The 26,958-nt window shown below is 41.4% G+C and overlaps 1 protein-coding gene across 5 annotated transcripts in view; it reads left to right on the top strand.

Moving 5' to 3' along the window:
- Window positions 1-23,248, top strand: part of TBC1D30 (TBC1 domain family member 30) — a 39,706-nt gene extending 16,458 nt beyond the window's left edge. The window contains exons 3-14 of one of the 5 annotated variants that reach the window (XM_081877889.1): window positions 505-566; window positions 1,021-1,086; window positions 1,747-1,872; window positions 6,823-7,008; window positions 7,629-7,797; window positions 9,127-9,295; window positions 14,779-14,884; window positions 17,802-17,908; window positions 18,075-18,214; window positions 19,632-19,838; window positions 20,023-20,079; window positions 21,877-23,248. In XM_081877889.1, the coding sequence (XP_081734015.1) occupies window positions 505-566; window positions 1,021-1,086; window positions 1,747-1,872; window positions 6,823-7,008; window positions 7,629-7,797; window positions 9,127-9,295; window positions 14,779-14,884; window positions 17,802-17,908; window positions 18,075-18,214; window positions 19,632-19,838; window positions 20,023-20,079; window positions 21,877-22,655 (2,174 nt within the window). In that variant the 3' untranslated portion in view covers window positions 22,656-23,248. The remainder of the gene's footprint in view (window positions 1-504; window positions 567-1,020; window positions 1,087-1,746; window positions 1,873-6,822; window positions 7,009-7,628; window positions 7,798-9,126; window positions 9,296-14,778; window positions 14,885-17,801; window positions 17,909-18,074; window positions 18,215-19,631; window positions 19,839-20,022; window positions 20,080-21,876) is intronic. The other 4 variants (XM_081877890.1, XM_081877892.1, XM_081877888.1 and 1 more) reach the window with 4 other exon arrangements.
- Window positions 23,249-26,958: the final 3,710 nt, after the last annotated feature.

Raw genomic sequence — 26,958 nt, 5'->3', positions numbered from 1 at the left:
TATTTTTTAATGGCACTACTTGGAGAAGGCTGCAGATTGAACCTGATACCTTCTGCATGCAAAGCAGATGCTATGCTTCAGAGCTGTGGCTCTTCGTCTTCTCACCTTCCTATCCCGCCCTCCCTTCTGCTCTGTCAAGTTTCATTAGCTCCTGTGAATAAGGGAGCTAAACACAGACATCATGATTGCCGAACTGTCCTAGGGTACTGGCAAAGTGGGGCTGGGGCTGGAGGAGGAAAGCTCTGTTGAACCCAAGGTGTTTCCCTCCATGTGTAGGTGCTGTACCCACCTATTTTTGCCTAATGTGTTTTTACCTATTCTCTAGAGTTGTCTCTGACCCAGAGTAAATACCCAGTTTTGTATGTGAAAAATTGTATCATTACCATACGTTGATTTAGATATTTGGGGACATTCACATGTCACAATTATCTGATAATTTTCTTCTTTAATCCCTAAACCAATATTTTAGTAATTGGTTTCTTTGTTTTTTATTTTATTGCATAGGAGTTGACACCAAGTTGAAATTTACACTTGAGCCATCTTTAGGTCAGAATGGCTTTCAGCAGGTAATTTATTATTTTTATTCATCTATAAGTGGCAGAAGGTCTTCTGAATGCATGGACAAATATTTATTTAAAATCTGCAGTGGCCTGTGAAGTGGGAGTGTTATCCAAATGAGCCTATACAGTAATCACTTCCGTTGCAAATGTGCTTGTTAATAGTGGTGTTTTGATACCTCAACAGTTTCCTTTTCTGTGACAGCAGATTGTTCTATACAGCTAAGAAGCTAAAAGGATTAAAGTCCATTGCATTATTATTATTTTTATAATTTCTAGAATATGAATGAATAATTAAACAGCAGATTAGTTTTTCTTCTCCATGTTGATCATGTCTAATGGGTAACTGGGTATTTAAGTACTTGGTACTTAAGTTCATGGTAAATATATTAAATTGATAATGTGTTGCATGCCCAATTATGTTTCTGAACTGGAATAATCTGTCTCAGTGGTTATTTTTTAGTGGCACGATGCTCTCAAAGCAGTGGCTAGGCTGCCAACAGGAATACCAAAGGAGTGGAGGAGAAAGGTGAGGAAAGCTCTAACCTTCTGTGTCCTGTGGATTTCAATGAGCATAACTTTCATTACTGGATAAACATCTACATGTTCCTTCTAGATTTAAGAATGAACATAGAGGTGTTCTTTAGTGACCAGATTCATATGAAGTTTTTAGTGTAAATTCAAAAAAGAAAAAGAAGTGAGCTGTGCCTTTGAATTGCTACCATGAAATAATATGCAGTCTGCAGAGATGCAGTGATTTTGTATAACTAAAAGGATTGCACTCACTGTTCAGGTGTTGGTCCAATAACTTTGAAAGCAGCACCTTAGCAACTGTCTGGGGTGGAGCTTTTTTTTAATATAAGAACCCCCAAAGTTGCTGAACTGCATCGCCAGTACTGCCAACCAACTCCCGTGCCGCCCTGAAGCTCCAGTGCCACCCTCCAATGCCCACCCCCAGTGACGCCATGCTGTCGCCTGCAGTGCCCAGGGCAGCCTGCTCCTTTCTTGCTATGCTACTGTTTGAAAGCTTGTTTGCATAGTGCTTCAGACTGATATGAACTTGTTGATTAGCTTTACTTATTTATAAACTATTTAAAGGAGGGATGACTCACAATTATTTTGTGGGGGTGGGGAATCTCTTTTGGGCTTGGGGTATAAATAATAAATTTTTTATTTTTCATTATTTAAGGTCTGGCTCACCTTGGCAGATCATTACTTAAGGAGCATAGCAATTGACTGGGATAAAACAATGCGCTTCACTTTCAATGACAGAAGCAATCCCGACGATGATTCCATGGGTATTCAGATTGTAAAGGTACTTTAAACAATTTTAATTAGTTTATTCTTCACGGCTGTATATGTCTCTGCTTGTTTTCCTGAAAGTTACGTTTATATTATCAACGTGCAAGGAAATTATTTCTTTGCCCATTGTTCAAATAGATCAGTGGGAACTGGTAACAGCTAGGAAGATTAATGGAATAATGACCTGCTAAACTTTTAAAAATAAGACCGAGTTGTTCACCACTTCTAAAAGCAGGTTCTGTTTACCATGGAAGCTTCCAAAATGGCAAAAGGGAGCTCAGAATAAAGATTGGTCCTAAAATACTCCTTTATTAGCATTACTTTTTGAATTATTATGCTCATTGGCAAATTATCTCCCCCCAGTGTATTTCTAGAAATATGCTTGTTTTAGTTTTGTCAGTTCCAAATTTCAAGGCCACCTCCCACATGCAAAGTAGCCTATTATCATGTGTGAACTACTCCCTACCATGATGTTGTTCAAGGAAGCTTCTCATATTATCTACCTGACCCCTGACCTTTTAAATATACCGCAGCATGAAGTGAATGTAGAATTGCTTCATGTATCAGGTAGCCCTTGGTATGAATTCCACATTACAGGAGGCAGTGTGGTGTAGTGATTAAATCGTTGGGCTACGAACTGGGAGGCCAAGGTTGAAATCCCCTCTCGGCCATTAAGCTTACTGGGTGGCCTAGGGTCAGTCACTACCTCTCAGCCTAACCTACCTCACAGGGTTGTTGTTGAGGGGAATCAAATGAGGAATGTATGCCACCTCGAGCTCCTAAAGGTGGGGTTTAAATGCAATAAAATAAAAATTACCACAGTGAACAATCTACAACTGTGGCGATCACACAGGGTCCCTGGATGTTTAACGATCTATTGATCCCTGTGCCACCACTGTGCTCGCTTCCCCGCTGCCACCAACCCGTTACTCTCGGGTAAAACACTGAGTCCAGACAGTTGTTAAAATTGAACCAAATAAACAAGTTCATTTTATAAGCATTAACAAGTTTGTGGTTTCTCAGATAATATTCCTGTCAGTTTCTTAACTTTAGTTTCTTTACTGGCCTATATACCTTCCTAATACATTGGTACCTCGGGTTAAGTACTTAATTCGTTCTGGAGGTCCGTTCTTAACCTGAAACTGTTCTTAACCTGAAGCACCACTTTAGCTAATGGGGCCTCCAGCTGCTGCCTCGCTGCCGGAGCACGATTTCTGTTCTCATCCTGAAGCAAAGTTCTTAACCCGAGGTACTATTTCTGGGTTAGCGGAGTCTGTAACCTGAAGCGTATGTAACCCGAGGTTCCACTGTACCTTCTGACTGATTATCTCAACTGTTTGACTGACTCCTCTTAACAAACTCTCTCACTTCAGACTAGCCCAACCCACAGTCTTATCTTCTCTGTCTCTTCTAACTCCAGACTGACTTCCCAATCAGTCTAACTCTAACTCTAACTTCTCCCCTTGGGTTCCCATTGGTTAGTCGTTTTACAATTAGTTAACCCTTTCCTTATGAACCCAGTATGATGTCACACACCTAGGAGGGCAAACGCCACAACAACTATGCCTAAGTCTTTGTTCTCTATGAGTTGGCAAACTTGTGTTTGGCCTGGATCATTCAAACTGCAGGGGAAACTTGATGTGGAAGAATATAAGAGGTCAGGCAAGAACCTTTCTCCAAGACACTTTAGTTTTCTATGCGCAGGATGAGAATTCCATTATGTAAGCCCCAAAATGCAATTTGAGGTGGTATAGCCCAGAGTGGGAACAGGTAGAAATAAACCACCTTGATGAGAACTACAGCCAAGCTTTGTAATAGGGATAATAGAATTCTAGAGTTGGAAGGGACCCCAAGGATCATCTAGTCCAACCCCCTGCAATGCAGGAATCTTTTTGTCCAATGTGGGGCTCGAACCCACAGCCTTGAGTTTAGAGTATCATACTCTACCGATTGAGCTATCCCGGTGGGTCTTAGTAAGGTTATACAAATTTCTGAATGTTCTGTATGAAAATAGTGATCCTAATTGGTAGGTATAAATTATAGAGCTTATTTGTACAGGGCCACATTAAAAATTAATAACATAACTGTTTTGTCTCTTGCTTACTAATGGTCTATAACCGCCAATACAATGTAACTCTTGGGAAACAAAGAAGTATGTTTGTGTGTCTCTCTCCCCCTGCCCAATTTCTGTGTTCTGATAACTATATTTCTTATTAATCTGCTTATATAAAATGGAACAGGGTTGCATCCAACTAAGTTTTATTCAAAATAGACCCATGAAATTAATGGAACTAATTTAGTTTTGTCCATTAATTTCAACAAGTCTGAGTATAACTGACATTGAAAACAAGCTATTGCAATGAATAAAAGCATCAACATCTGATCGTGCCAGTATCTGATCCTGCCTTAACAAATATGAAGAAAGAGTTGGTGTAGTGACAAAAGTAACCTGCAACTCTACAGATCTTGTTGGACTACAGCTCCCATCATCCATGGCTGTCTGGTGCTGATGGGAGTTGAAGTCTAGCAACATTTGAAGGGCCACAGATTGCCCACCCTTGGTTAGAGTATTGGACCAGGTCCGAGGAGACCAAGGCTCAAATTTCTACTCATCCATGAAGTTCATTGGCTAACCTTGTGCCAGTCACTATGTCTCAGCCTTTGCTACCGCGCAAGGTTATTGTGAAGCTAAAAATGGTAGTGGAGAGAGAATCATGTTCACTCTCCAGATTTCCTTAGTGTAAGGGCAGCAGATAAGGCTGGTGACAGTGCTCTCTAAAGATCTCCCTTCAGGTGTCTTTCGACTGACAGGTTCTGAGTCAAGCCCACTGGTTCCAGAAGACAAAGATACCAAAGCACTAATTAGCAATAAATAGATTATGTATTAAATATTATAAGGGGGTGCAATTCTCGTGAACAGCATGAATACAAGATGGCATGAGGAAATGTGCAATTGGAGGTGAGGGAAAATCATTGCTAATTAAAAAGAAAGGAAGTGATATATGCTTTATCCACATTCAAGGTCCTAGCAATAGGGTGCACCAATAAAAATTAAGAGAGGGAAGGGCTCCTGGGCAGAATGAAATAAAATGGAAGAATGTGCTGTGTGAGTTGATTATGCACTGAGTAACCTAAAGGATTCTAAGCGGTGAAGTCCTTGCTTATACCACCGCCTTGTGGTTGCCAATCAGTGGTGAGAAGGTATTTCTTCAGCAGCAATAAGCAGTTTGGAATAGTATCTGGAGGCTCTTGGGGAAGAGGCTGGGGGCGGGGGAGAAGCACAAAGTGGAAACCAAAGTTTGCCTGTATGTTTGGCACACAAACCAAAATTTGGGTTCTAAACAACAGTTAGTACACCCCTGCAGTGTAAAATAACAGTGGGGAGGGAGGCAGTTGAGTGACCCAACGGTCAATTCCTATGTACAGTGGTACGTCGGGTTAAGTACTTAATTCGTTCCGGAGGTCCGTTCTTAACCTGAAACTGTTCTTAACCTGAAGCACTACTTTAGCTAATGGGGCCTCCTGCTGCTGCTGTGCCGCCGAAGCACGATTTCTGTTCTCATCCTGAAGCAATGTTCTTAACCTGAGGTACTATTTCTGGGTTAACGGAGTCTGTAACCTGAAGCGTATGTAACCTGAAGCGTATGTAACCCGAGGTACCACTGTACAGTGTAACAAAGGAAAAATGACAATGACCAAAATGAGCATATTGGGTGGAATTCACACTAAGGCACAACAGAATATTTCCCCCTTTCCTCCTCTGTGCACCCCTATGTCTTTTGTAGAGGTTCTCCCACAGAGAGCACAGAGCAAGATGAATGTCAGGGAAGCCCTGTTATTCAAGCAGAAGGTATTCCGGTCACGCAGTTATATAGTGCAAGTCCACATATTTTTCTAGAATTTTACATGTTGCTTTTGAAAGATAAACAGTGTCTTCTCAAGATGTGGGGTTGTCATATCTAATGTTTGTCATACTCCGAGTAAACCCACTGAGTTTATTGGCCATGGCTCACTTAATTTTAGTGGGTTTGCACTGAGTAGAACTTAGTTAAATGCAAGGCATAACTTGTGCGCTCATGCGCATGGAGACTAGTGCACTGTACATGCTCACTGGAACTTCTCCGCTGGTTCCAGAAAAAACAAATTCTGTAATTAGAGTTTTCTGCATTTCATTCAAATAGTGAACTTTTAAAATTGCAGTAGTTTAACGTTTTGAATTGCCGCTTAACATCATCCACTTCACTCCGATTTTCATTCTGCTCTTTTATAAGCCTTTGTTTGATTTAAAGGCACGCTTTTAAAGAGACAGATGGGACTTTGCAAGCTATCTGAAACCTTCCTTTGGATGTTAAAATTTACAGCTTGCCTGATAAAATGCACCTGTTCAGTGTTTGTTTCAATATGGCTAGAAAGTGCATTGCCTTCTGTCCCAGGGATATCTTAATTTCTTAAAATTTTGTTACGAATGTTAGCTTCAGAATGCTGCTGCCTGTTGCCTTCACCCCCAGGATGGTATTTATTCCCATATACCAGCATGTTAACTTGGGAACTAGGAGACAAAAGATTAAGTAAGTAGCAAGCTTTATATTGCTGTTGCTTCTGCCCAGTACAGTATTAACTGCTGACAGCAGAAAAGGTGTTTCTAACTTTCCATTTAAGAAATAATCCACTTCTGCACAATGGTTATTTTGTTTCTAATTTATATTGACCGGTGGTAATTGCTTATTCAGTTAGCCTCCTTGAGCATGTCAGTAGATAAAGGGTGTGGATATTGAATCTACTAAATTACTTCATATTGGAATTGGACATTTGCAGATTCCGTTCCATCGTGCAAAGTCAATTTAATTCAGGAAATAAAAACAGGGCTGACGTTAGAGTGTGTGCTTGAATTTAACAATGTAAAAGCCATAAAGGAGCTTCTGCTGAGACCTTATTCCCTGTTTCCCCCCTCCACTTTCTTTAGGATCTTCATCGAACTGGATGCAGTTCTTACTGTGGCCAGGAGGCAGAGCAAGACAGAGTGGTATTAAAACGTGTTTTACTGGCTTACGCCAGGTGGAACAAATCTGTGGGATATTGTCAAGGCTTTAACATTCTGGCTGCCCTCATTCTTGAAGTAATGGAAGGCAACGAGGGAGATGCTTTAAAAGTGAGTAACGCTACTGAGCAAGGTGTTGTTTTTACCCGTATTTTGAATTTTTTCTATCAGAATAGTTTGGCAGTGGGGATAAAGTCCCCCGAAGCAGGGTATGGGTGTGGGTGTTTTTTACACAGGAATGCAGGGGATTTTGAGTTAAGTCCAGTCAAAGGCGACTATGGGGTTGCGGCACACATCTCGCTTTCAGGCCGAGGTAGCCAGCATTTGTCCACAGACAGTTTTCCGGGTCATGTGGCCAGCATGACTAAACCACTTTTGGCGCAATGGAATACTGTGACGGAAAACCAGAGTGCACAGAAGCGCCGTTTACCTTTCCGCTGCAGTGGTACCTATTTATCTACTTGCACTTTTTGGTGTGCTTTCAAACTGCTAAGTTGGCAGGAGCTGGGACAGAGCAACAGGAGCTCACCCCATCACAGGGATTCGAACCACCGACCTTCTGATCGGCAAGCCCAAGAGGCTCAGTGGTTTAGACCACAGCACCACCTGCTTCCCTTTACCTTTACCTTCAATACAAATAGATAGAGAATTGCATGGAAATAATTTGTATTCAACCACAGTGATTCCGCAGGACCCTTACTAGCTGCTAGCCTTTTCTGCTTTGTTTTCAGATTATGATTTACTTAATTGATAAAGTGCTGCCTGACAGCTATTTTGTCAATAACCTCCGAGCTCTATCTGTCGACATGGCCGTGTTCCGAGACCTCCTGAGAATGAAACTTCCTGAGCTGTCACAGCATTTGGATACTCTTCAAAGAGCTGCCAACAGGGAAAGTGGAGGTAGATGCCTGCACAGATTCCTTCCAATTGTTATCTTTGTTAGTTTTCTGTTTCTTTGCTCCTATAACATTTCTTTGCTCTGGGAGCATTTAGAACGCATCTGATTACGAGGCTAAGAAATATATTAGCCTGTTTAAAACTTAACAAATGTTTGAGGTGAAACTAATTAATATTATTATTTATTAAATTTGTATACCTGTCCTTCATCTGAAGGTGGTCCACATAACGAGGACACAAAATACATAATGAAAACAAGAACAAAACAAAACCAATAACGTTCCCCCAACAAACACATTTAAAATGACATAGAATGTTAATCAGCCAAAAGTCTGGTTAAAGAGAGAAGTTTTTGCCTGGCGCATAGTGATATGTAATGAAGGTGCCAGGGGAGCCTCCCCAAAGAGAGCATTTTACATGTGGGGAGCCACCACAGAAAAGGTTCTTTCTTGTGCTGCCATGCTCTGGGTCTCTCATGGACGAAGGACCTCAGATGATTATCACATATATTTTTTTGAACCAGATTTTTTTAAAAATAGCAAACATGATCATAGTGAAAATATTAATAACTGTTCCAGTTGGGGTTACTGGTTTGAGAGAGAATCTGTTCTTTGCTGCTGCGTTAATTTACATTTTTAAGATATCTCCTGTATTTTTTCTTAAATGCTAAATTATGGCTGTGAACTGCTTCAGAAAGACTTAATGTCTTGAAAAGCAGCATAAGAAAGTTCAATAAATAATTGATCATCACTGCAGAGTTAAAAGATGCTAAGAGAGTGCTGGGCAATTGGACAAAGCATTTCATTGAAAATTGGGATACTACGGGGTTTGACATGCAAATACTGATACCTTATCCCACTTACTTGTTGTATTCGGGCGTTGCTTGCAGGCTTCCCATAAGCATCCAGTTGGCCACTGTGAGAACAGGATGCTGGACTTTGGTCGGATGAAGCAGGGCTATTTTTATGTAAAAGAGAGGAAGAGATGGGTTGATGGAAGTAGAAATGCAAGTGTAACAGAGTTTATTGTTACACTCCTGATCCAATCACCTCCCACACCGCTGTTCAGTTTATGATACCAATTCAGAAGGCTTGAGGGTAAAAATCCTACCAGATTCCGACATTAGTAAAAGCTGAGCAGTTCCATAGAGGAATGTTACTAGCATATTATCAATTGTGTTTGGCTTCCTTGGATCTATGGCAAACCAAAAAATGAATGGAATGGAATCATTTGTTGTTACTGCAATTCTGTATTTTTCTTCCTTATGGGCTGTGTTAAGATAAACACTTTCAGGGAATAGCTGTGGATCTGTTCTGTTTTCTTCTGTTTCAGGCGGTTACGAACCCCCACTCATGAACGTCTTCACTATGCAGTGGTTCCTGACCCTGTTCGCTACATGCCTTCCTAACCATACAGTTCTAAAAATCTGGGATTCTGTGTTCTTCGAAGGGTCGGAAATTATACTGAGAGTAGCGCTGGCTATTTGGGCAAAGCTGGGAGAGTAAGTATATTTTCAGCCTATACCTAAAGGAAATGATACTGAATAGTTGTTTGGAGGGTTGGAAGTACTATATGAAATGGTATTGAAGTTCTGACAATGATGCCCATTCTTTTTTCCTTCTCCATCCCAGTTGACCCATATAGTGTGCTTTGCGATGCAGCTATGTTACATACAGTTCAGTTGTTTTGTGGGTTGGTGGTGGTGAGTTAGCAGCTGACATTGCTCCTAAAACATATCCCAGAAGTTGAATCGCCCTCCTTAATGGGTTTGAGTGCAAGAGCACTCTCCTCGCTTTTGCTCCCCAGTAAGTAAGTGATAGGGACGCGGGTGGCGCTGTGGTCTAAACCACAGAGCCTAGGGCTTGCCGATCGGAAGGTCAGCGGTTTGAATCCCTGCGATGAGGTGAGCTCCCGTTGTTCGGTCCCAGCTCCTGCTCACCTAGCAGTTCGAAAGCACATCAAGTGCAAGTAGATAAATAGGTACCACTCCAGCGGGAAGGTAAACGGCGTTTCCGTGCGCTGCTCTGGTTCGCCAGAAGCAGCTTAGTCATGCTGGCCACATGACCTGGAAAAACTGTCTGCAGACAAACGCCGGCTCCCTCAGCCAGTAAAGTGAGATGAGCGTGCAACCCCAGAGTCGTCCGTGACTGGACCTAATGGTCAGGGGTACCTTTACCCTTTAATGGGGTTGGATCCAGACTTTGCTGCAGCCAGTGGAGAGGTATCTTTGATAGTTGCAACCAGCACTACTTCCAACACTGTTTGGCGGGGTGGGAGGGAGCCTTCTGTTGAATCAGAAGCCTTGCATAGAGGGAGGATTCCTGTCCACAAAAGGCGGCCTGGATCCAACCCACAAAATTTACACAGGCTTTTTGTCCAGGAGAGGCGCCCTCTAACTGAGGAGGAGGGGTCTCACTATTTGCCAGGTTCCCCTCCCTCAAATGCAACTCTTGGTGTCCTTCTCCCCAAAATCAGCTCCAGAGATTTGAGGGACCCTGCAGAAGAGGCAAGGGGGAATCGGCAACAGTTCCTTCCCCTCCTCTTCCATTAGCAGAGGTGTCTGCTGGATCAAAAGCCCTTTTGTTGAGTACAAGGGAGTTAATTGAATTCCACCCAGAGTGTTTGCAGCTCTTAATGAAAGTCTAAGAAACACCCTGGTAATTGAATAAACTAATTATATTCAAAGGATTTTTTTTAAAAAAAAGAAGTGTGTTTATTTTGGGACAAGTTCTAACAAATATTCTAGTGGCTGTCAAGAACAGTTGATTAAAAAAGCTAATAGCAAGGGCTTTAGGAATCATTTCATCTCTTGTGAAGAACTTGAAAAAGCTTTATGAAATAAAGTACTAAGACACATAAATTCAGATTTATGCTTTAAATAATAATAATAATACTTGGAACAACTTATTTCTTTTCCCAGTTAGTTACATTCAAAACAAAAAGACCCAGTCCTTTTGTGAACAAGTTTTTGTCATTGACTTCAAGGGTAATTGCAAGCAGAAGCCTGCTAGTTCAGCTGAAAAATGTTTTGCTGGATTGCATTATTGCTTCTGATCTCCTCTTCTGATGCCCACATATTTTGCTTTCCTGAAGAGCCAGTTTAGATGCAAAAGTTGTCCCTGAAATAAGACAAAAAACTAATTAAGTGCTACTTTCTAAATGCAATTAACACTAATCATGATTTAAATTTTTTCCATAATAGGCAGACAGTTTTCATTTTGACTTTGTCTTTCGAAGAACAATTAGATTTTATTTTATGTCTCATGAGCAGAATTTGCTCATGAGATATTCCTGTTGCTAGGCTAGGTTAGACAATTCTTGGTGATTTCCCAGTGCACCCCTGAAAGTCTGCTCTGAAAGGATCAAGAAAGGTGTGAGAGGTTTATGGAGGGTTGTAGAAGGGAGGGGACGTGAGTGGCACTGTGGGTTAAACCACTGAGCCTAGGGCTTGCCGATCAGAAGGTCAGCGGTTTGAATCCCCGCGACGGGGTGAGCTCCAATTGCTTGGTCCCAGCTCCTGCCAACCTAGCAGTTCAAAAGCACAAAGTGCAAGTAGATAAATAGGTACTGCTCCGGTGGGAAGGTAAACAACGTTTCCGTGCGCTGCTCTTGTTCGCCAGAAGTGGCTTAGTCATGCTGGCCACATGACCTGGAAGCTGTACACAGTGCAGGAAATGAATTATCCATTATTCTGCCTTATATTCTGGGAACCAGAGCATTGGGCTTGTTGCTGAGAAATATGGGTTCATACCTCCACTCAGTTATGGAGGCTCCCTCGGCCTGTAAAGCAAGATGAGCGCTGCAACCCCAGAGTCGTCCGCAACTAGACGGTCAGGGGTCCCTTTACTTTTACCTAGAAGGAAGGGGAAAGCTGTGAACATTGCTCTCTGACTTCCCCTTACAGTTGTTAGAACCTCTGCTGGATACTGGATTAGACTTCCTTCTATACAAGGAAGGAGCCCTTCTTTTCAAGGATGGGCAACTCAGAATCCAAGCCAAAGGCTACTTCTCCAGCTTGACATATATTGTTAAGACTCAAGAATAAACACTGAGCAGTGCAGTACAGCTGCAGTGAGGTGTCCACGAATGGTACCTATGTTAGGCATTACCATTATCTTCTCATACTTAAAGCATTTCTACCTTTCCCTACTTCCATCTTCTAGCCTGAAAGCAACTCTCAGTGGTAGCCAATTGAGAGAGATATTTGTTCAGAGACCCCAATGACCTCCATAACTGAGTGGAGGTATGAACCCATATTTCTCAGTAACAAGCTCAATGCTCTGGTTCCCAGAATATAAGGCAGAATAATGGATAATTCATTTCCTGCACTGTGGTGTTAGGAACCAAAAGTTTCAGGCAGTGCATATTTGCACAAAACTAAATGTCAGATAGTTTCAAAACCGTGTAAGTTCTTTCAGATATTCTAGTGCACTGGTCTTTAGTGCACTACTGAATTGCAACCCATTCTGAATGAATCCCTAGCCGGAATTAAGATTGCCGGGGAAAAAATCAACAACCTCAGATATGCAGATGACACAACACCGATGGCAGAAAGTGAGGAGGAATTAAAGAACCTTTTAATGAGGGTGAAAGAGGAGAGCGCAAAATATGGTCTGAAGCTCAACATCAAAAAAACGAAGATCATGGCCACTGGTCCCATCACCTCCTGGCAAATAGATGGGGAAGGAATGGAGGCAGTGAGAGATTTTACTTTCTTGGGCTCCATGATCACTGCAGATGGTGACAGCAGCCACGAAATTAAAAGACCCCTGCTTCTTGGGAGGAAAGCAATGACAAACCTAGACAGCATCTTAAAAAGCAGAGACATCACCTTGCCAACAAAGGTCCGTATAGTTAAAGCTATGGTTTTCCCAGTAGTGATGTATGGAAGTGAGAGCTGGACCATAAAGAAGGCTGATCGCCGAAGAATTGATGCTTTTGAATTATGGTGCTGGAGGAGACTTTTGAGAGTCCCATGGACTGCAAGAAGATCAAACCTCTCCATTCTGAAGGAAATCAGCCCTGAGTGCTCACTGGAAGGACAGATCCTGAAGCTGAGGCTCCAGTACTTTGGCCACCTCATGAGAAGAGAAGACTCCCTGGAAAAGACCCTGATGCTGGGAAAGATGGAGGGCACAAGGAGAAGGGGACGACAGAGGACGAGATGGTTGGACAGTGTTCTCGAAGCTACCAACATGAGTTTGACCAAACTGCGGGAGGCAGTGGAAGACAGGAGTGCCTGGCATGCTCTGGTCCGTGGGGTCACGAAGAGTCGGACACGACTAAATGACTAAACAACAACAAAAGTAGGCCACAGCTTGATTCCAGGTGGATCACAACAGGTGCACCACCACCATTTACTTCTTAAGGGTATATGAAATATGATGTTGATCTGATGGTGCCACAGTTTCTTTTGCAGCTTCCTGCAGTGCAGAGTCTCTTGTTTCTGTTTATATAGATATTATTTAGTTTGTAACCCAGGGAGGTAACAGTATATTGAAAACATAGGACCAGACTATTGAACTGTTGTCTATGTTTTTATACTTGAATATCTTTGGCTACTGAAATAGTTTTGCGTTGCTTCTAGAAAATACTCAGGTTTAGATCTGAGTGCTCAGGTGGAAAGGTTACATCCACCTCGGGTCCTCCTCTAAAACAAGGACACAAAGATAAATTATGATGATCAAAGCCAACCCGATATTTATTTCAAGTAGGTATTTGTCAGAGTCTCTGTTTCTGTTGGTTATCTACAGAAGCTCATGGTGAGATTACGGTTTTCAGAGTTAAACTGGCAATCTGAAATAGAAGATGCTGCATGAATTCTAAGTCATGATCATTTTCATTCCTTTGAGGCACATGTACTGTTGTTTTGAATCACTATCTTGTTGTCCTTTCTTTGACCTCTCACGAGCATCCTAAAGAGTTCAACTGTCTACAGATCAATCACATGCTCACTGAGAAAACACCATATTGAAGGGGGGAAATAATCATTCCTCTGTGGAAGTCGAAAGAAGGGCAGGAAAACCTCAAAAGAAGCTCTCATCAAACTGGAACTGTGCAAATATTAAACAACTATGTCTCTAAAGCGTTCTATCTAAATTTTATCTAGGATGTACATGTATAGAGACAGCAGTCTAGCCTCTCCTTTAAATGGAATAGTTACTACCCTTTCTTTTGGAAATTTCCCAGGAATGTTTTTGGGACCCATTTACTGGCCTGCTACTTAATAACAGATGGTTCCCTTGCTGATGTAGAGATTAAACAAAATTTCACAAAACACTGACAAATTGCATAGAAACTGCAATAAGGAAATAACTGAACGGAAACAGGACTAGTCCTTTCCTTCCTACACTTAAGGTTGAAGTCCTATCAAACATTTGGTAACACTTCCCTCTCCTTTCCCTTCGCTCTGTGTGCTGAAATTGCTTCCTACTCCCAGCATAGTTAGTCCGTGTGATCATAGTTCATCGTAGATGGCTGGCTTTTAAAGAGCGATTTCTCTCTTTCTAAACTATAAAATGGTTTGAATCACTTTCAGTTGGATTACTGAATTAGAATCTGCTTTTTCTTCTTCTTACCGTGTTAGTTCAAATTTTATAAGTGTTTTTTATGATTTTGAGCTGCTTTGAGAAAAGTGGCATAAGAAATAATGTAAATAAATAATCGCCACAGAGTAAATCACACAAATAGGGTGCTTTGTTGGACGACTCATTCCCCTGAACACTGGGATACTTTCAAGTGTGACAAAGAAATAGTGTTGTATTTTCACTTTTTATGTTTGCATGATGCTGAAACACAGATTAATAACCTGTTCTCTAATTAGAGCTATTTGTGGATATCTGTCTATTAATATCACTAGTGTTAAGCTGTTTATAGCTGTTTATGTGTGTCCCCCTCTCTCCAAATAACTGATTACGCACTCTGTATTTACTCAGAAATATAACATGTTGTTTAGACAATGGAAATGTTTGTGTTGCGATGCAGGCAGATAGATTGTTGTGAAACTGCGGATGAATTCTATGGCACCATGGGAAAGTTAACCCAAGAGATGTTGGAAGGCGACCTGATTGATAGCAATGAACTCATGCAGGTTAGTAAGTATGAACTACATTAAGGTGAAACTAGGGTGGAATAATCTTGCTCTGGTTGGACAAAGCTCACGTTTTTTCAAAGTATTAAAAATATCCTAAAGGGACGCTGTAGCTCAATGGTAGAATATCTTCTCTGCATGCAAAGGTTTTCATATTCAGCCCCTGGCATCCCCTGTTAGGACTGAGAAAGACTCCTTTATATAGCTGCTGCCAGGAAGCAAATATAGCATTGAGCTGGAAGGTCTGACCCTGTATAAGGCAGCTTACTGGGTTCCTGGGTTCAGAAAAGGAAGAAAAAAACAGTTCAAAAATTATAAAGTGTTCTCCGAAATCTAATTGAAGCAGAGTGTTCTATTACTGTTAATAACAAGTCAACCTTGTACAGTTCGCTTTTCATCCAACTTTGGCAAGAACTTTAAAGACAGGGAAGGAACCTTATGAATAAAGCAAATGTGCTGTACTTTTAAACTACAAAGCGGTGGCTGCCCACATAGCTCTCGAAATAGGTTTGTACAATACTGAGAAGAGTGCAATGAATGTCAGTATCAGACTGCTGCCTACTCTCTTATAAATTGCATTTCGGTGATTAGTTTGATGTGTGAATTCAAAATATGGGGCAATATTCAACTACGTTTTACTCATGGCAGACTCGTTGAAATTATTCAGCTTATGTCAGCCATGTTCACCGATTACAAGGGCTCTGCTCTGTGAAAAACTTAGTTGAACTGCATTTGTCATAATAAAGCTGTTCTAGTTCAGAGAGGTTCCGGGTTTACAAAGGTATGAGTCTTTGTGGTATAGGGGTCAGAGTGCTGGAATTGAACCCAAGAGACCATGGTTTCAATCCCCACTCAGCCCTAAAGTTCCAGTGGGTGACCTTGGGCCAGTCTCACTCTCTCAGCCTACCTCACAGGGTTGTTCTGAGGATAAAGATGGAGAAAAGGAGAGCCATGGATACTACCTTGAGCTCCTTGGAAGAAAGATGGGATAGATATGTAACAATAATAGGCAGATAGCCTTGAGTATTAAAGGAAGCCTGCCTTCGGCCATGTAAGATAGCCCACCAAGATGCTTAATAAATCACCTATTTTTTGCTGTTTTGGGGAGGATTTTTTTTAAAAAAGGAAGGTACAATATATGGCTGTAGTGTTATGTTCAGCTTGGTGGGCTATGAATATTGGTTCCCCCACCCACCCAGAAGTAGCCATATCAGTCTGTTGCAGCTAAAAGAGAAGGGGACAGGAACATGTACCATATTTTTCGTGCCATAGGACGCTCCGTCCCATAGGACGCACCTAGTTTTTTTGGGGGGAAATGAAGGAAAAAAATCCCCCCCCAAACCAGGCCGGGGAATAGCGGGATGGCGGTGCTGCGCCTCCACGCTGTCCCCCGAGCTTGTGGGGCTGGCCAATGTCTGCCCGGCTTGTGGGGCGCTCTGCTTCAGGGCGCCGAGCCTGCCGGGTGGCAGGCTGCTATCCACAGTGTGGGGAGCCCTGCGGGAACTCCCGCAGGCTCCCCACGCTGCAGATGTCTTCCCCGCGCGGGGGGCGCTCTGCTTCAGGGCACCCCCGCCCTGGGCGGCAGGCTGCTATCCACAGCCTAGGGAGCCCTGCGGGAACTCCCGTGGGCTCCCCAGGCTTGCTGATAGCTTCCTGAAGCCTGGAGAGCGAGAGGGGTCAGTGCGCACCGACCCCTCTCGCTCTCCAAGCTTCAGCAAAAGCCTGTATTCGCCCCATAGGATGCACACAGATTTTCCCTTCATTTTTGGAGGGGAAAAAGTCCGTCCTATAGGGCGAAAAATACGGTAGTTCTGTTTATAACCTAAACCTCTGGAAACTAGCAACATGCAGAAAAATAATAATGGTACAATTTCATTCAGAGGTTTCATATGGAACAGATTTCTATTGACATAAAGGGTATAAATGATTTTCAGGTTCTGCTGCAGTTCTTCTCCCAAAGGATAGGATTGTAGCAGGTGAAAGTGATCAAACTCCAATAAGGGGGGAAAGAGATGTGGGGGCTAGGTGCAGTTTTGTCTGTTCCCACGCTTGCCAGGTGTTGTGCGGACTTGCAAAATGGAAGAGGTGTTTTATGTTGTTGGAGTTTTTGTGCACACTCCTGACTGAGGCCAAAGGAATCTCATCTCCAGAAGGGCTTAACATTTCATTGCTTGCACTACATCAGGGCAATGTGGTGTCCCGTCCCCCCCACCTTCAGGCAAGAAGTATAGCATCAGTTTCTATGGTAGCTTTTGTGTATTAAGTACAGGCCAAGCAGACTCACTCATTCTTTATTCATTCAGAAACATGCCTTAATTGAGAGACTTTTGCCCTGCGCTAACGCTCGCAGAGAGTGCATATGGCAGCACTTCTTTTTTGGCAAATCAAACGTTTGTGATTATTTCCACCCTTTATTCACTTTCTTGCTTTTGTGACATGGTAGCAATAAAGAATGCTTCCAACATCTGTTAGTTCATAATTTCTGTTTGGAGTGGGTGCAGAGAGGACAGAAGTTGCAGTTTGGCAACATCTGCAGGACCATAGATTAACCACACTTGCAGTAGAGATGGTTTAAATTTGCACACACTGCCTTGAAAACAAATGTCTTAGAATGCAGCGAATGCTTGCGTTTGCACGAGTTTTCCATGCATGTATGTCCTTGTTATCTTTTCTGCCTCATTCAAACAGTTCTCTTAACGTTTCCAGCGAGACAGTCGTCTTCTTTCCTGCGGGAAATGTATGTTCCATGTATGTTCCAGGAAATGTATGTTCCATCATCACCTTTCACCTTTCGTTTGAGGAAATATATTGCTTAATCCTGCAGCCATCCTTTATTTGAGTTATGGACAGTTGCTTTGAAAGTGTAAAAGAAAAGGCACCGATTTTAAAAGATTGTCTCTTTCTTTTCGCCCCCTAGACTGTTTATTCTATGGCCCAGTTCCCTTTCCCACAACTAGCAGAATTACGGGAGAAATATACATACAACATTACTCCTTTTCCTGCCTCAGTGAAATCATCTTCAGGGTAAGTCTGTCCTCACCTCTTGCCAGTACCATATATTGTAATCCAGGCAAGATCTGTACATAAACGTAGATGATTATGTATCTTGAGCCTGGTGAACTGTTCAGTTTATTATAGATGCACTTGCACGTCCAGGATAGCAATGTGTCTGTGTGCTTTCCTTTTGCAGATGGCTGGGAAAAATTAGAGACAGTGATGAGGAGAACGACTTCGATGATGAAGATTCCATAGCTAATGTCATTGGTTGCCTTGGGCCATTCAGTGGGTTTCTAGCCCCAGAACTACAGAAGTATCAAAAGCAATTCAAAGGTAAAGAATGTAAACATTACAGCATCACCATAGGATCCTCTTTCCCCCATGGGTTTATCTTGCAGTTCTGCTATATAGTTTAGAGGCCTGCAGATTAGCATCCCTGGGAATCAGCCCTTAATCAAATGCTTGAAGGACAAACCATGCCATTCTGTGGGCTTTGAGAGGTGGGTATAGGAGCATTTGATTAATATGGCCCATTCCATCTTTATCTGTATTGGATTTAAAATGGTTTTTACATGTTTTTATTACTGATTTTTTAAATCGTTGAGTCACATTAGGCTGTTTCATAGGAAGTGCTTCATAGGTAAAATATAGCTGCCTCTTTGGTGCTGATGGCAGTACAGTAGTACCTCGGGTTACATACGCTTCAGGTTACAGACTCCGCTAACCCAGAAATAGTGCTTTAGGTTAAGAACTTTGCTTCAGGATGAGAACAGAAATCGTGCTCCGGCGGCGCAGCAGCAGGAGGAGGCCCCATTAGCTAAAGTGGTGCTTCAGGTTAAGAACAGTTTCAGGTTAAGAACGGACCTCCGGAACAAATTAAGTACTTGGTGCTTCAGGTTAAGAACAGTTTCAGGTTAAGAACAGACCTCCGGAACGAATTAAGTACTTAACCTGAGGGTACCCACTGTACAATCAAACCTCGGCTCCCGAACGGCTCCATTTCTAAACAGTTCGGCCCCCGAACACCAAAAACCCAGAAGTAAATGCTCCGGTTTTCGAACATTTTTCAGAAGCCGAATGTCCGGTGTGGCTTTTCGCTGAGTGCAGGAAGCTCTTGCAACCAACCAGAAGCTGCGATTCAGTTGTCAAAAGTTTCAGAAGCCAAATGGGCTTCCGGAACAGATTATGTTCGACAACTGAGGTTTGACTGTACGATAGAATGGTATTTTATCTCAGATATAACGTGATTGGGCCCACAACTGAGCAATCAGAGAGGAGCAGTGTATGTTCTGTTCCCCACGCCCATGATGGCTTGCTGTGTACTTTTGAGAACAGCGTTGCCAAGTAATATTCAAAGTCACATCAAGATGAATATATGGTAATTTTTTTGTTGATAGTTCCTGAGGGTTTAAGTACAGGCCGGTAACAGTTTCATGTTGACTACTGCTGATCTTTTGAGATTTAAAATTTGCCAGCCTTTTAAATGCAAGTACAGACAATGCCAGGTTATTGAAATCCTCTGCTCATGTAAGGCAGGGATGGGGAACCTGTGCCCTCCAGGTGATTTTTGGATTGCAGCTACCTTTATCCCCCAACCAGCATTGCCAGTGGTTAGGGGATAATGAGAGTTTATAGTCCAAACAGCATCTGGAGGGCTACAGTTTTCCCTCCCCCGATTTAAGGACGGTGGGGTTGCCATTATGTAATACATTCTGATGCGTTCCTCATGCTCTCTTCCTACTATGCATAGATCATAATGAAGAGCAGAGTCTAGGTTCCAGCAATATTGCAGAGCTAAGCCCTGGAGCAATAGATGCCTGTCGGAGTGAATACCATGCCGCTTTTAACAGTATGATGATGGAACGTATGACCACAGACATTAATGCGCTGAAAAGGCAGTATTCACGGATAAAGAAGAAACAGCAGCAACAGGTCCATCAGGTGTACATCAGAGCAGGTAAATTGCTTGTGTTTGGAAGTGCAAGTTAGCTTCAGCTATGTGCATGAGAAAGCAAATAATGTTTTTGTGTATTCATTTATATATAGAAGACGAAAAGAATGAAATAGTTGGAAGGATCTCATCTGACTAAAGAGCATGTCACTTATAAAGACGATGTTGATCTTTGTTTTTCTTTTGTTAGGGTCTGAAGATGATGACCCTGGGATTATGTTAGATCCCAGGGACCAGCTGAATAATGGTATTTAAAGATATCTATGCTAATCTTGGATACAATATTGGTTTCTCTGATTTTACTAACAGCTCTGGCATCCTTGGACTTGGGGTCACATGTTCTGAATTCTCAATTGGATGGACAGTGATTTGGCATCAGAACTATCAACAAATTACAAGATTAGATATGAATTGGCTGGACTTAGACCAAATATGTTTCAACGCTGATTTAGCATAAGGTGCACATACAGTTGCTGCTGATCAGTAAATACCCTTTGTGACAGTATTATCTGTGGGATGAACCATTTGAAAACTTTCACTTTACTGTCCCAGGCTGGATTTTCAGCTCCATCTTTCATAGGAAATACCCCATGAAATGAAATTTTGAAAATCTAAGAAATATAGTATACACAGAACAGCCATGTGGCAAAACCAAATTGACGAAGGTTTTCATTTCCCAGGATTGCCAAAGCACCTTTTCACTAACCTTAATCAATCGTCTTATATATATCCTTTGGCACTCTCTCTCTCGTCTCTCTGTGACTGGATATTCTGCTGGGAAATGGTCTGTCTTGGTTACCATATTAAATTACTGAATGTTCTTTCTATGAAATGGAGTATTTACCCAGCTGCTTGGTTATAGACACCTTTGTGTGGTCGTCAGGACAAGGCAGAGGCAGAAGGCAGAGTCTAGCATGCTATTCACATGATTTAGTAGTTAAACTAAACCAACCCATAGTACCTAATCCATCAATTTATTCATCTGTTGTGTATGTGTATAGCTTCGTAATATATTTAATTTCACATTCTTGCTTTCTTTGGTCTTTATTGCCTTGAAAAGAAGGCTTGGGTTAGGATCTTCATTTTTATTTGCTTGGGATAGGTGTCAGAGAAATTTGTAAAGAGGATCACTGCTGCTCAGTTAAACATATCTGAACTGTAACTTCAGTAGTAGAATCACATAATCCTGACTGAAACTCTGGAGAGACACTGCCAGTTAGTGTAAGTGCTGAACTAGATGCATCAGTAGCCTGATTTGGTATATGTAGCTTCTTATGTACCAGATGTTTTCTCTTTAAAAGTAAATAAGTCCTACTTACCGAATGGCTTTCTTAGTTCTGAATCAACATAAAATACATTTTCCTTGCTTTCTTCAGGCTGCTAGGTGCTCTGTTTCTTGTTGCATTTCCCCCCTAGTCAACAGAAACAATGGAGCCTGCTATTAAGAAGGAGAGAGACATGAGAAGCACATGGTCAAGTATCTGAGTCAGTTTTGGATTGGAAAATGCAGTGTATAGCAGGGATAGAAGGGTCTTTCAACTTGTGTTCTCTCGGTTACTCATTTTTCTATTCTTAAATCATGTCCTCTACATTTCTGTAGCAATCTGATTCATGAAAACTGATCAACATATCAAAGCAAATTTCTCCTAATGAACACATTTTGATAATCGGTTTTGACCAATGCACACATTTTTGCAAGACATTTCCCCTCATATAATGCATTTTATGTCATTTTCACTGATGCATATTAATGTTCCATGTGCACTTTCCCCTAATGTAGTGCATTTTTAAAAGAAAGGTTGATTGGAGAACACCACCACAAAATTCAGATAAGTGCTAATTTTGAGGGATAGCTGTGTTTCTGTTCTCATATAATTTTCCTGAAAGTGCTAATTTGATAGACCTGCATTTAATTGCAAACTTAATTTAATTTCTCCCCCACCCGTATGTGTTTGTGTATCAGACTGGTCAGGTTTGCTTTAATGTTTGATCATTTGCCTTGCCTCATTCAATAGCGTGCTTCTTAAATGTTTGTTTTCTTCAGATAAAGGACCAGTTACTAGTCTTCTGCCCTCTCAAGTGAACCATTCTCCAGTGATCAACCACCTTCTGCTAGGAAAGAAGATAAAGCCAACTCACAGGTCTTCCAAAAATGCTATCATTCATGTTCCAAATCACGCAGGAGGCAAGATGTCACCCAGTCCCCACGAAGATCTTAAAACAAAGCTCAACTCTCCTTGGCGCACTCACATTAGGGTGCATCGAAAGAATATAGCAAGAGCCAAAGGCCAGCTGGGCTATGGAGATACAATAGGGTTAATAGAAGAGCAGAATGAAGGTGTGAAAACCAGTAGCCCCAATGGGAAAGAAGAGGCTCCAAGCAAATCTGAATCTATGGAAATCGAAGGCAGTGATTCAGATGCCCGGACTGCTGAAGGACAGTCTCCTGAACCAAGTTACAAAGATGCCAATGCCAACGTCAACGTATCAGCTGTTCAGCTGAAGCTCGAAGCTCTGGAACTTACCCAAAATGACAAAGATGATGTTGAATCAGTATCGACTTCGTTCTGTCAAACACCTCTATCAGAGTTCCCGAATTCGCCCAGTGACAGTGGGACAGTGGCAAAATCTCCCCAAGCTGCCACTACTAAACCACAAGTCTTCAGTCCTTTCCCCAGTGTCAAACCTCTCAGAAAATCAGCTGCGGCCAGAAACCTAGGATTGTATGGTCCAACCGAGAGAACCCCAACTGTACACTTCCCACAAATGAGCAGAAGCTTTAACAAGCCTGCAAGCGGTAACAGCGGGTCTAAAAAACGATGATGCATATATCGCTGGCACATCATCATCATCATCTCAGTTTTTATTACGTGTGTGTTCGTTGTTCTGAAGGAGTTTCTGAATAATTTCATTTCTTAATTGAAATAATGAAGATAAGTCGCAACTGGAACATAAACTGTATGATCAAAGAGCTGTCTTTTTAAAATATAACGTGGAGTAGTGAAAGTACACAGTGCCACATACAGTTTTCATGTTCGAAAAAGGAACATTGACTTTCAGCAATGAGAAGCTGTAATACGGAATTCGGTAATACAGTGGTAGGACAGTTTTTTTCCTGTCGGTTCATCAAGAAGACTACCACCTTTTATGGTTCAGTGGCTAATTAGCAGAGCCTTGTAGCTGCCTCAGTGAAGTGCACTGAACTTCAAAATTTCAGGCAGATTAAAATATTTTTTTAAAAAACTGCTTCTGTATAATATATACGGAATATATTTGAGCAGCTGACACATTAGCTGTGTTTTAGCATTTTCCACTCGAATGCCACTGGTGTTACTTCCTTTAATTATTTTTTATATAATAATTATCACCTTAGGTCAGGTAAAAAGGGAAGTTGAAATGCTTTCTATGACTCGATCGTGGCTCCCTAAATCTGTGTTTCCCAACCTTGGGCCTCCAGATGTTTTTGGCCTACAACTCCCATCATCCCTAGCTAGCAAGACCAGTGGTCAGGGATGATGGGAATTGTAGTTCAGAAACAGCTGGAGGCCCAAGGTTGGGAAACACTGCAATGATGACCTTCAGTGAGTCATGGGACTGTCGGAATATATATTTAAATCTGTTAGTTAAATTGTCACTAAAATTCCTAGAAGTATCTGGTATTAAAGACAAATCTTCCTTAGCCTTTTTGATAAGGTTAAGTCACTGTTCATGTTAACTGTTGGGCAGTGTTGTTCCACAGTGTATGTTAATTCCCTAATGTGTCAGCTTCCCGGCTGAGGAAAATTTATGGCTGTATCCTGATGATGTAAGATCGTCTTTAGTGTACTACTTAACTTTTTTCAGCCAGTGAAGGTTTTAGCAGTTTCCTGCAGATCTTGTCCCTTGCTTCTACATTTGAAGTGAAATGATCTATTGCCTAACAAGCTTCAAGGAATTAGAGGTGGTTATCACTATGGTGTATTATGTAAACAATTGTTAAAATTCCAAAACTTGACAGTCAGCATGGAGAAAGGGGTCTCCTGTTTCTCAGTCTCCAAAACACTGCAAACCCCACCCCCCATTTCTAAAACATAGAATACTGTTGTTCAATAGTGGGAATTAGTGAACAAACTAACTGTGTAGGCTTGGGGAAATTACAAACTCTGAAACAGTTTTAGATTTGTAAAATGAAGAGTAGGAGCCGACCTCACAGGACAAATGTAAGGACTATAAGTGCTGTGCAAAGTTAAGTGCAATAAAAAATAGCACGTGCTCCCATACCAACAAGAGTCATTCTAGGGTAATAGACAGAAGTCCATTATCTACAAAAGCTGCTGTCTATATCTGCCCTGTTCACAATAGCTGTGAGCATTAAGCCCAGGTGCTTGAAGGAAGAGTACACTGATGATGAATCAATCCTACTTACAATTTGTGGAGTTCTCTGTTACAGAAGAGCTCCCAAGTCTACACAGTCTTCCATTATCCTTTAGTTGAAGTTCTCTGAATGGGTAGCACCTCATCCTGCAATCCACAGTTGGTTCAGGAAATGTATACCCACATAGCACAACAAGAATCCTCCAGACTTCTCTAAGTAATAGCTCTTAGGTTGCAGTCCTGAACAGACTTACCTGGAACGTAGGTCCAGTTGAACGCAGTAGAACTTACTTCTGAATAGACCTGCATGTGATTGTGCTGAATGTGTGACTCTTATGTTTTCAGCGAACAGATAAACCAGCACAGAAGAATAAATGATCAGTGCAGAATCTAAAGTATCATGCGCCTAGATTGCTAACAAGTTTTGGTTTTCCCATGATCTCTGAGCAGCAGTCTACATGCTTCACAGCAAGCCAATTATGAACCTGAGGAAGGCTCAAAAAACAGTTTGTGATATGGCGCCAGGTGGGCGTACTATTAAAAATCAAAATCAAAAATCCTACTGTGTCGGCTTGTCCAGTGTACTTCTTTGGATCTCAGCTGCTGATTCTCCAGTATCATATAAAAGGCATAGGATTTGGCCCTCAAAACACTGACCCAAAACCAATTTGGATTCCAACTTTATTTTGGAAATCTCTGTAGTTTCCTACCCTGAAAGACAATTATGTCCTTTGCCGTGTGAATTTTTCAGAGCTAATATTTTGTCCACATTAAATATTTCTGTAAAAATGATTTCCCCCCATTCCTAAAGGAGTAATGAAAGCAGCTAAAGACTAAGCTAAAATTATATCCAAGATTAGCAGTTTGCAAACCCATAAAGCATTCTGAAATTGCTTGACACCCCATTTACTCCAATGGAAAGCACTAGAGGGAATCTTATTTGGGATCTACCCTGTGCATGCACACAAGACATTTCAGAGCTGTCTGACGCTGAGGTCAGTGTCTTATGTGGAATTCTGCATGGGTATTAGAGCCCTCCCTGTCCCTGCACATCAATAGGAGCAGCTTGTTTTGGCATGTTGTATCTACCTTTACATTATGATGACAGGTAGTTCTGGACCCATTACTATTGCCACCTGAGTGATGCCAGTAAGAAACTGAAATAACTTACTGGGTCTGCCTGCCTTTTGTGCGCTGTGATTTAAGATACTTTGGTGTTAAACTTTGTATCTTTGATGTATACAATGTACTATAGATATTGTAACATTATAAATATAAACAGGATAATATATACAGGATGTATGAAATGGTGTCTTTGTCGGAGAAGTTTTATCTGTGTTCGTGTCTGAGTCTAATGGGTATATTCGATGCCATTTTCTGTCTTGTAGATTAAATAGGACTTACCAATAATGCATTTTAAATATTAATAATAATGAGTTGCCTCCAATTTCTTGCAGTAAGGCAGGGTTACCAAATCTCAAATATTTCTAACAAAACAAAAATGCACAGCCCATGATTATCCATGCTGCGTGCATGATTTGCAAATCATCTCTTGTAGATAAATAATTGAATCAGGATGCCTTTCTAGTATACAGAATACACTAGATAATATGATATTGTAACAACAACAACAACACCCTAATTACTGTGCCTGTGATGAAATAGAAACCAGTTCCTTTGCAATGCTCTCAACAACATTAGAGTCTCATGAGCACATTATAAGAATGCACTGAAAGGAATCATCTGTGCAACTTGTTCAGAGGCAATCCTTGTGAGCTGATAAGCTGCTAAAAAAAGTATCACTTGGTCAAAGCAAATGGTTGTGTACTGTTCCTTCCATTGTGTCAAAGAAAGTAATGTCGTGTACAGTGGTACCTCGCAAGACGAATGCCTCGTAAGACGAAAAACTCGCGAAACGAAAGAGTTTTTCGTTTTTTGAGTTGCTTCGCAAGACGGATTTCCCTATGGGCTTGCTTCGCAAGACGGAAACGTCTTGCAAGTTTGTTTCCTTTTTCTTAAAACCATGCATTCACTTCGAGGAGCAACTCATAGCCTTTTTTGGTAGCCTTTTTTGAGGTTTTTGAAGACTTTGGTGATTTTTGAAGCTTTTCCAAAGTCTGTGCTTCGCAAGACGAAAAAATCGCAAGACGAAAAAACTCGCGGAACGAATTAATTTCGTCTTGCGAGGCACCACTGTACAACAATATGATAAAATTCATACACACGCACAGTGTTAATTAGAAGTACTTCAAATTAATCCAAATGGATGTTGTATGTTTACATGCAACTTGTGGCTCTAGCTACCATAAGTGAAGCTATGCAGAGCATAGTTCCGCACAGTTATCACATTGCAGCCAATACTTCAGGATCCCCTTCCCCCCATTTCTGTGTTTTGTTTCTGTTTCTGTGCTTATACATGTTGCAGGTTTCCTTGCGTCTTGTATGTCATCCTTCGGGGTTTGGTTTAATTGTTATACTATTTGTGTGGTACAGGAATGTAGCAAATGATACACAAATACACCAGTCGGTTGATAAAATGTTCAATTTGGGGAATTTAGAGTGTGGACTTCAATGTGATTCTTTGTTTTGAAGGGGAAACTGTCTCAACTTTGAAATAGTACATTTGTTCATTCAATTATATTAATGGTGATATGTGTACAGCAACTCTTGAGTGTTTAGTGCAGATAGTTGATAATAGATCAAAGCCTGATACACAGTAAAACAGTTTATGTATATACTAATCAACTGCGTCGTATCCAAAATTAGCTGCATG

Source organism: Podarcis erhardii, assembly GCF_964252035.2.
Source record: "Podarcis erhardii genome assembly, chromosome: 10".
Classification (NCBI taxonomy): Eukaryota; Metazoa; Chordata; class Lepidosauria; order Squamata; family Lacertidae; genus Podarcis; species Podarcis erhardii.
The sequence above is the reverse complement of the archived record's forward strand: the minus strand, read 5'-3'. Positions and strand labels throughout refer to the sequence as shown.